Source organism: Phaethon lepturus, unplaced genomic scaffold, assembly GCF_000687285.1.
Source record: "Phaethon lepturus isolate BGI_N335 unplaced genomic scaffold, ASM68728v1 scaffold41565, whole genome shotgun sequence".
NCBI lineage: Eukaryota > Metazoa > Chordata > Aves > Phaethontiformes > Phaethontidae > Phaethon > Phaethon lepturus.
Genome location: NW_010543338.1, coordinates 1 through 10,191, shown reverse-complemented (window position 1 = coordinate 10,191; position 10,191 = coordinate 1). Strand labels below are relative to the sequence as shown.

Sequence of the window (10,191 nt, the reverse complement as noted above, 5' to 3'; positions counted from 1 at the left end):
CTGGCCCCTGCAAAGGACGTTGCCCAGCGGCCACCCCCGAGCCGGCCAGCGCCTCTGGCTCCCAAACCCCCTGTCTCTCAGGTACCAGTCACACCGCTGTCCTGCAGATGCAGCTTGATGGGAGGTTTGTTCTGAGTGAGGCTGGTGAAGGGGTGGGAGTTACCGTCCTCACTGGTGTGTGCTCCATCTCGCCGCAGGACGATTACTGGTGGCCCTCCTTGCTTTGTAGTGTAGCTGACAGTGACTGTGCTGGGTGCTAGCATGCATGGTTACTCTTCATTCAGGTCCCCCGATACCTCTGACCTGGAGTCAGGTAGCTTAGATCACCATTCACTTTACCAAGGTCATCTAAACATTTTTTAGTTGCAAATCAGATAGATAATTTAGCAGGAACAAAAGTGCTGCACAGATTTTTCACTAAGCAAGCCTAGCTTGCTTTTCCTCCTGGAAACAAGTCCTTCTGAGATTACCAGACAGTGATAAGTCTGAGGTTCCGTGCTGAAAACAGGATGCCCATTCCTTGGGATGATCCCTCACGTATGTTGCATTTGGCCATTCCGGGACTAAAGCACCAGGAGCCTCAGATGAATTTTTATGTGGAGCAGAAATGGGACCTTTAGCACGTTGCATAGGAAACATTAGACTTACCCAGACTGACCCCATCTTAGTGAGCATCCTAGTCATGAGGGTGTTTTCAGGGTTATAAAGACAGGATATTGATTTACTTCTCTTGCTGGCAATTTTGTTCGAAGCTTAGTACAGACCCCACATTGTTATGGAAAAGATGGCAAATACTCAGTCTGACTAAAAGCCATTTTACCAAAATATTTCCCTACTAGCTTTACTAGGTTAGGGCCAACAAAGAAGCAGAGGGCTCAGTTATGGGGGATAGCAGGAGGCTGGGTCCCAGGCAGTCTCTCTCTGAAGGATATAAAACCCCAAAATATTTTAGTGAATGGGATTTGTTTCTAGCTCCATTGTTTGTGTGAACAGCTGGCACTTCAGCAGGAAAGAAAACTAAAACAAAAGCAGGAAGCTGACTGCAGTCAATAAGGAACAGGTATCCTTCCCAGCTGCTTGTTGACAAGTTCCCCACAATCTCCATTGTGTTCCCCCACAACGCATCCAGTTTCTTTAAAACAGTCAGACCTACTAGATGGGGCACTTTTCCTAGGATTTCCAAAAGAAACCTTGCCCTTTCTGGGTTGGAGGAGAGCCACAAGATGTAGAAGGTATGTGGGAAGTCATTAATTTCACTGTTTGCTAGTGTCAGTGTCCTTCCTAGACGTTTGCAGAATCTGCCAGATTTGCTCGTGCTATTCCTATAGGAGCTCTTTGGACCCAGCGGGGGGATTTAGTCTGCCTTGTCCTTCCTGCAGTCACAGGGCAAGGTCCTTGGAGAGCAATAGATCCCCAAGTGTTGGCTGATGCAGCCGCCGAGCATTGCATTTATGCACAGTCTGAGGAGAATGCAGGGTTTTTGGGTGCCCTCCAAGTTGTGAGTACAGCTGTGTTTACTAAATCAACACCTGTAAGCCAGTGACTTAGCACAGAGACAGTTAGTTCTTGTGTGGGTAACTTCTCCCCAGGGGCATGCTTTACACTGAAATTCATTAGACAAATGGAAAATATAATTCTCTGAGTATCCTATTAGGGACAGCTGTGTGCACAAACAATGTAATAACTGATTGTAGCTGGGTGCAGGGCTGTGTGTTTGTGTGGGCACCCGTATATATGCACCTATATAGGGTGTACAGGCATTATATGGGCAATCATATAGTGAGTGTATGTGTGTGAAGCTTGCATCCAACCTTAAGTGCAATAATAATGTGTCTAACTGAAAGGCTCTGAAACATAGCTTCCCTGTTACTTGCAAAATTCAAGGCTTAAAAGGTCTGGATCCTCTAGTAGCCAGAATATGATGTGCTTTCAGCCCGCAGCTCCGTTCGGGATGCAGAGCAAGGTGACCCTCTTACCCTGTTTGGTTGTCCTCGGTTTGAAGCCAGCTGCCCAGTGGTCATGAAGAGCCCATCTGGTCTTCATGAAACTTGATAGGTGAAAAACTCGTACATGTTGAAAACCACTAATCACTTGCATAATAGGATAAGCAGTAGCAGCAGCCACCTGCGCTCCCCCTTTGCTTCAGAGAGGGAGAGGTCTTTGCAAGCATGGTTTTGCCTATATTTCTTCAGTCCGTTGTCTCAGACAGGGATGCACAGTCTGAGTTGTGATGGGGACTCCTGCTCAGTCTGTAAGGTTTCTCCTGTTTTTCGTCCTGCAGCCTTTAGATTGTAATAATATGCCTGGGGCTAACTCCAAACCAGCGACATTGGCGTGTGTAGCTACATACCCAATCTGCTGCCTCAGACTTACAAAAAATTAAAAATAGTATCTCTGTTTTCAGGCCATGCAACTCTCCAGGGTGAGAATTCAACACTCGTTCTTTTTTGCATAGGATATCTCTAGGCCCCGGCCACCCCAAAGAGCTCTGCCAGCTAATCCTGTCCCAGCCAGACCCAGAGCCTTGGCCTGCGCACCCCAGAACCCCAGGACGACTCCAGCCTGCGGCAGAGGTAGGCATTGAGTGCGGTGATGGCAAGCACAGCAGTATCCCCTCATCACTGGGGAATAAAAGTACTCTGAAGGGAGGAACCTTGCTATCATACAGCAAAACAACTTCATGCACAGCCCTGATGGGTGGAAATGGAAAGGCTGTTCCGTTGGTTGCCTTCATTGCAGGAGCCTCTGTTTTTACCTGTTCCTTATTAAGCACTTACGAGGTTAAGCAAAACAATTAATTCAGTCCTCCACATCCCTGAGCACTTCCTCAGCTAAAATATTTGTGTGAGTGGGGCTGAGCAACAAGGGGATGTGTGACCCAGGCTGGTTAGTGAAGAGCAGCAAAACAAGAAGGTCCACACAAGGCTTGAGGACCCCAGTAAGGAACAGAAACCCTCTCTAGACATGGCTAAGGAGATGCTTTCTCTGCAGGGATTGTTTCCCAAAATTGTCCTTAATAAGGACCATTAGTAAGGGATTTTGACTCACTGAGTTCAGCTCCCTGCAAGTTGGACTCCTTAACACAAAACACCTCCATTCCACATACATAGGTGTTGTCTCCAGCTGACAACATTCTTGAGGCTGGCTGTGAAAAATTGAAAAAACTGCATGAACTTCATTGTGACCCTGGTGGGAGAGTTTCCTATGTGATGCATTAGGGTGTGAGTGCATGTGAACAGAAACAGGGTTGCCCTGTCAGCTCCAGGAGTGGGAGAGGGCAGCATTTGCTCTTTCATCAGTGCTCACCCCTCTCTTCTCCATTTTCCATCTCACCCAGAATGGTGTTGGGACGGCTTGAGTGGTGAATGTCTTGAAAGTGGGACAGCTGGGCTCCCACGGGCACTCATGAAGCAGCCTGTTGCCAGGTGGCTCTGACCTTCATGGAGACTGGATGGCCTTCATCACCCAAAAAAACATTCACAGCCACAGACTGTCTCGGTTCACCTCCTCTACCCTCACCAGTTTCCTATGTGACTCAACAAGCTGCGGTCAGGCTTGGCAGGAGTGCCCCCGGGAACTGCGCCGGTACATGCCAAGCTGAGCTCAACCCTCTCTGCCGAGAACCTTTTCCATATAGGGATGACTTGTTTATACGGTATTTAAATATTATTGTGCAATATCCAACCCAGGGATGGGGTGATGGGGGTTTCACATGTTTTCAATCAGTTATTTAAGTGTTACCAGGGAGAACAAGCTGTGAGTGCTTGCCCTGATGGGCTTTCAGGTAAGACCCAGAGCTGTTGGCTTCCTCAGCCCGTCCGTGCAGCTGCAGGAGCATACGTTGGTGCTATACAGAAGCCGCTGCCTCCTGGGAGAGCAGAAGGCAGCCATTGATAACTTTCTTCAGCTTATTCTCAGTTTACAGTGGGTGACAAGTGGGGCCACAACAGGGACCAAACCATGGACATATTCCTGGTTAAAATAATTTGTGGCTCACATAATTTGTGGATTTTTATTAGCTTTAATAGAGCAGATTAATTATTTTTCCCATATAGCCATCTTCAGCAAGAGCGTTGCAACCTGTCTGTCCTCCAGCACTCGCTTGTCTTGCCTCGGTGTGTCAGACCCGGCAGCAGCCCCAGCGTGGCCTCTGCGCTCTCCCCCGTGCCACCGGGACACGGGCGAGGTACGACAGGGAAACCCTCTGGCCAAAACACCGAGCCAGTGGCCAGAAGGAAGCTCAGCAAAGGGCAGTGCTGAAACCTCCTCTCCAGCATACGGTACCGCAGATAATCAGTAGACACTTTTGCACATGTCTCCTCAGGCTTTGGTCTGTGCTGAGCCCTAATTCAGCACGGGCTGTCTGCTCCCCATACCAGTGAGAAACCTACCTTAAAACTGCCCAGGTGGTAAGACAGCAGAAATATTAACGTGATACATGGTGCTTTTGTAGGGCAGCTCATTTACTCCAGGGGTTTTTCTGCAGGATGCAGATGGAGAGAGCTGTCTGTGTGCACTTTAAGCAGCTGATGGTTCTGACCCCAAGGACCCTCCCTTATGAATTTGGGTTTTTTCCTCCTAACGGTTTAGCCTTTTGTACATTTTTTCTCAGGATTTTAAATGAAGACCTTTTGTTATGCCAAAGTTTTTCTTCCCCCCCCCCCTCCCTTGAAATGATTTCCTGGGACAACCCAGGGAATTCTGGAGCTATGGTTACAATAACAACTCTGTCGTGGCTGATTTATTATGACAAATCCTCAAACAGTGTGATTGCTGCTGCACATGTGAAAAGTGTATTATCGGCATAAAGAAAAAAAGTCTTGTCTGATGATTTTCTTTCCCTGAGCTCTACCGAGTGAAAAAAACAACCCAGATAAACCCTGAGCACTCATTAAACTTGTAGTTATATGTAGCAATGTTTTTGTAGGATGATTTAAACCACAGTAGTTTTTGCAACCTTACTACCTCTTTCTCCACAAGAAAAGAGTACACAGGGTGTGTCTTGAATTTCTGGTTGATTATTCCTTATCTTGATCATTTTGGACCTTTTCTTAGGTTCTATATACTTGGAAAACAAACCAACCTAAAATACTCTCTCAAATAAGAGATGGCAAGTGAAAGACTTCAGCTTTCTAATCTTTGTATGTCTTTTTCTATAGTTGGGGTATATTATATATAAACAACCTATCTATTCAGACAACCCCCAAATGTGGTGTTTCTTAGGGTGCAGCTCATGTGCCTCTGTAATGGCATGTGTTACTGCTCACAGGTGGAGCAGTAAACTGGGCACATACTGTACACATGCTGCAGTAGTACAGATTCAACAAGAACTTGATCTTACATCTGAGCCCTCACTGAAGACAGCAGCATCTTTATCAGATGGCCATCAAAAAGCACTAAGAATATTTTCACTGCATTTCATGTGAGCATGGGATCAAGCTTTTAAAAGATGCCCCCCAGACACACAAAGCTCAGAGAACAATTGGACGTGCCCAGGCCCTAATGGAAAACTTTATTGCTGGGATATCATAAAGTCTCCAAAAGGTAGTTTTAAGTAAGTCCTTTTAAATTTTCATGTGTGTGCAAATTGAGTGTATGAGAATAGGGGAACTGCAGGAGGAGTAAAAGATGGTAAAACCTAATTTTTTGAAAGATAATGTTACTTGGGAGAACATATACCAAAATACATCTCACTTTCTCCTGTGTCCACGTATTAATGGTTTACAATAATGCTCTCTGTGCATCTATGCAAATACTTGAAGAATGCAATTCATTGTGCCTTTTGCCCAGTTTTAATAAATTTGTCGGTTGTCATTAATAAATATTCTGTCACTGTTATTTTGTTACCTTGGTTCAAATCTTCATTTTATATGTGGCATTTGTCCAGAGATGGCAGGATAGCTGGAGGAATGGCTTTTATGCGATGCAGTTCAAAGCAGTGGGAAGGATGAGTCCTGTTTACAATCGGTTTCTAAAATAAAATGCATAAAGTATTACACCAGTTGGGATGCCAAAAACAAAGATAGAGTGAATTACTTGGATTATTTTCTGCTACCAAAGGAGGTCGCTGCTGTTTTACTCTCTGCCTCAGATGCTCTTCCTGGTGTAGTACTCTGCTGTCCTTCAGCCTGTTTAGCCTTTAGGGCTACACCAATAAGATCAGAGAAATCATCAAAAACTTTCAGGAAAAGCCTTTATTTCCCATTCCACGTTCCAAAAAAAGTACTGAAATGTTATTAAAATAAGAGATTGCATATATCTCTCCCCCCAACCCCAGCCCGCATTTGCTCAGACCCAGGTATAACCAGGTCAGCATCTCCGCATCAGTGTGTGCTGTGGTCCAGGGCTAACCCAGCCAGAGCTGCCTCCGGAGTGAGCCAGCGTGGCAAAGCCGGCTCAGGCTTCGCCGCTCCCTCTTTGGGATTTGCTGTCTCCCAGCAGCAAGATGGGAGAAACTTTTAACTGTGGTAATGCCTGCCTTTTTCACCCTCCAGCTCAAAATGTTATTTCTCTCATCCCTTCATCTTCACCACTGATACAAGTCCGAGGGGGTTTTGAAGGTGAGCGATGAGCAAGAGTCCAGTTAACATCCATACTATACTGAGACAGGGGTGAACGGGACCGCTCTAGGACAAACTGCATCCCTACAGCTCTGCAGAGCATCACCCACTTACGCCTGGTTGGCTTTTAACACACAGCTCATACCTCCCTCTAAACAACAACAACAACAACAACAACAAAGCCTTTGGGCTTAAATGATAGCAGGAGAGGTCATGGGGCTCAAAGAGTTGGGGGGCTCTCCAAGGTCAAGACATTTGCTAAGGAAAAAAACCTTAAAATTTACAGCCACTTGCTCTTCCATGCTGAAAAGATTTCCACAGACCACAAAGAGTCTTGAAGATGGTGGCAGTGTTTCTCCTGACACAGAGTCTACCCTGCCACAGCTTCCCAGCCTGAGCAGAGGCTGCCCCTTGCTCAGTGAGGTCTGGATCAGGCCCAGTGGCTTCACCAACCACATCAACATGGCCTGGGCACCATAGCTGCCAAGGGAAAAAGCCCAAACGAACAAAACCCCACATAAAACTAATTAACACTGTGCTGCAGGGAAACGCCTGCACCTCACAAAAAGCAAAAGCTGAAAAAGATTTCTCTGCCATGGTCCTGTAAAAACACTTTATGGCATGGGTCCTGCCACTGAGCTTAAGTGAGCGCCTATTCCAAAATTTGCCAGGTTTTGCCCATATTCACCAATATTCTTGTCCCATATTTGCCGAGCAAGTAATTTAACACGGATGAGCAGAGTCTGAATAGCAGGCGTACACCATTCAGTCCTTGTCTCTCACTTCCATTTGAGATACTGGTGTGTATTTTAGCATTCATGCAAGCGTCTAGAAAGGAAAAAAAAAAGACAGAAACACTAATCAGTGACTTAATCAGGGCCTGGAAATAAACACATCAATGGTCACCCGGGGGAGGGAGTACAAGAGTAAACATTAGCTCTGCCAAGAATGAGAGATGGGAAGGGGCCTCAGAGAGGAGCTTTGTCCCAGGAGTATCATATTTCAAGAGGATTTTAATTTTCAGTGGCTGCATGTATTAAAGCCCAGTGAGGAATAAATATACCCCTTGCTGCCATACCATGGGAAAGACCCAATCCAAAAGCCCAGAGAAAGCCTTGGCTTGACTCTACCAAGCTTTGGATAAGACACTCTTGGTTTTATTTTCAGCTTTTCCTTTTTTAAATTGCTCATTAGCATCTGGAATGTTGACATCAACCCATTCACCCAACCTTCAGACCCATGCATATCATGCGCTAGGTGTAGATCATGAATACTTTGGTTTTATCCTCTGGGGCTATGCTGGAGTTGTCCACCTCTATGAGGATGTTCTTGTCATCTTGGGTGATTGGTGCTTGCTGTCCACTCTGGAGGACTTGTGGTAGATTCCCTAAACTGACGTCCATGTCTTTGAAGGCATGGAGTAAAAACACCCCTAAAATAATGGTGAGGAAGCCACAAACTGTCCCAATGATGTCCACTACAGTCATAGTGACCCACTCCTTAAAGAGGATGATGGAACTTGTGATGACGATGGTGGTGAACAGCACATAGTAGATGGGAAACACCAAAGAGGTGTTGAAAATGTCTAGGGACTTATTGAGGTAGTTAATTTGTGTAGTGATGGATGACACCAGCGTGATGACTAGGATCCACGTCAATGGGTGCTGCAGCACAGGCCGGCCAGCAAAGAAGCCCTTGATGGCAATACCCAGACCCTTGACTGAGGACACGGAGAAGGCACCAATAACGGAGCAGATGGTGAGGTAGATGAGGATGTTGCTCTGGCCATAGCGGGGTGCGAGGTAGAAGATCAGGAGGAAGCAGATAGCCAAGAGGATCGCAGCGTAAGTGAGGAAACCTGGAAGAGGGAGAGAAATAACTCAAAACTGAGTGGCAGGGATGGGGGACAGAGCAGTACACACTACCCAGCCCCAAGAGAGAAAACGCGACCTCCTGTGTACCTGGCTCTTTTAGCTTAGAGGACATTTCATCCAGAGTGGTGACCTCCTCGTCCTCTGGGGCATGTATCACCATCACAGTGCTGCCCACGAGGCTCAGCATGCAGCCCAGCTTTCCCAGCAGGTTGAGCCGTTCTCCAAGCAAATACGAAGACAGGATGGCACTGCAGAGGACAGAAAAAACGTCAGCTGGTGGTTTAAAGTCCTTTAAAGACGGAAGAGCAGCCAAAATAAGGTAAAGAATGCCTTCATGTGATTACAAGGACACAACTTCTTTTGGAGTAAATTTCTTGGATTCCTGTGTGTTAATACGCAATCATACTGCATCTACTGACAGCTGAACCTGCAGAGATGCAGGTGTGCTCTGTAGATCACAGTTCTGGTATCAGCAAGGTAAAAAAATGCTGAAGGTATTAGCACATCTTCAGAAATATTTTTGAGATCTGCAGATTCACTCATGAGCTGTTGGGCATAAGGAAGCCTTTAGTGCCCAAGGGAATGGCTTCAAGGACCACTGTAACAGGGAAAAACTCCAACCTAACAACAAAAGAGTTACATTAATTTTAACTAAATCATCAGAGCTATTAATCCCCAGAGAAATTCTGTAGGTACTGGGGCTATAGATATATCTACAAAAATACCTAGTTGCTGTCCATAAAAATTTGGGGCAAGACACCAGAGCAGTCCCAGCTCTCAGTTTGCTTATGCATTTCACAATAATGGTCCTTCTATAAAACCTTCAGTATCTGGAGTCATGTATTTTGATAGGAAACTCCTTTTGAAAAACAAAAAATCAAAATCAAATAGGGTTTCAGCCCTTTTGGCAACAGATAAAAGTATAAAAACATAACATCAGAGGACCTTAAAAGCCTAGAAAATAAAAGGCGAGTGAAAGACAGTTTAAAAAGAAGCCTGATATTTTTGACCCTTTTAGATTTTTAGTGTTGTTCACTACAAAACCAAACCAAACCCAACCTTGAATTGGCTAAAGAGCTGGAATAAAGAAGAAAGTAACACTGACATTTGCAATAATTTAACCTGAAGTATATGTGGCTGCTAGCCACATGCAGCATTTCCAGAAGGGCATGTTACTTAATGTGGTGGTTTCCAGATGATCCCCCAAAAGGACAACAACTATTAGAGTGTTTTTTAGAAAACACTGGGACAATTTTTCCTTTTGGCAGAATAAATCACATTAACATCACTTCAAGTCTTTCTATCTTACAAGACGAACAGGCAAATAAAAAAAGGCAAACGGCAAACTATAGACACATAAATCACCTTATGAGCACGCTCAGAGCCCCCAGAGGCGTGACAATAGTTGCAGGAGCAAAGGCATAGGCGGCGAAGTTGGCAGCTTCCCCTCCACCCACTAAACAAACACAAGAAAAATAAATACCAGTGAGTTTCAGTATACTTTTTGTGTTTTCCCTTGCGGGCTTGCAGACTAGTAAAATGCCAGTTAAAGAGTGGGTTTTGTCACGGGGGTTTCATGTTGCTTCTATACAGAGCCAGAGAGTGGGTGAAAATCCCTCAGTTACAAACTACCGCAAGCAGAAGCACCCCCGGAGCCCGGCACCCCTCGGAGAAGGGCCGGGGGTGCCAGGGCTGGGCCACGCCGCAGCTGACCCGTATTAACTCATCACAGCCCCACGGCCCGGCCAGGCAGCCGC

General features: G+C 45.8%; 2 protein-coding genes across 2 annotated transcripts in view; one reads left to right on the top strand and one right to left on the bottom strand.

Annotated features, from left to right (window-relative positions):
• Positions 1 to 3,358, top strand: part of LOC104621761 (disintegrin and metalloproteinase domain-containing protein 19-like) — a gene marked incomplete at its 5' end in the record, with an annotated part of 19,198 nt that extends 15,840 nt beyond the window's left edge. The window contains 4 exon segments of the mRNA XM_010288321.1: positions 1 to 81; positions 2,456 to 2,530; positions 2,532 to 2,573; positions 3,338 to 3,358. The exon segment at positions 1 to 81 is cut by the window's left edge and continues 114 nt beyond it. Coding sequence (XP_010286623.1) covers positions 1 to 81; positions 2,456 to 2,530; positions 2,532 to 2,573; positions 3,338 to 3,358 — 219 coding nt within the window.
• A 4,455-nt stretch (positions 3,359 to 7,813) lies between these two features.
• Positions 7,814 to 9,965, bottom strand: LOC104621760 (magnesium transporter NIPA4-like; the record flags this gene model as incomplete). The annotated part of the gene is made up of 3 exons (XM_010288320.1): positions 7,814 to 8,418; positions 8,522 to 8,682; positions 9,800 to 9,965. Coding segments are annotated over 3 exons (932 nt in total), but the record flags the coding sequence as incomplete, so codon positions are not given.
• Between the last annotated feature and the right edge of the window lie 226 nt (positions 9,966 to 10,191).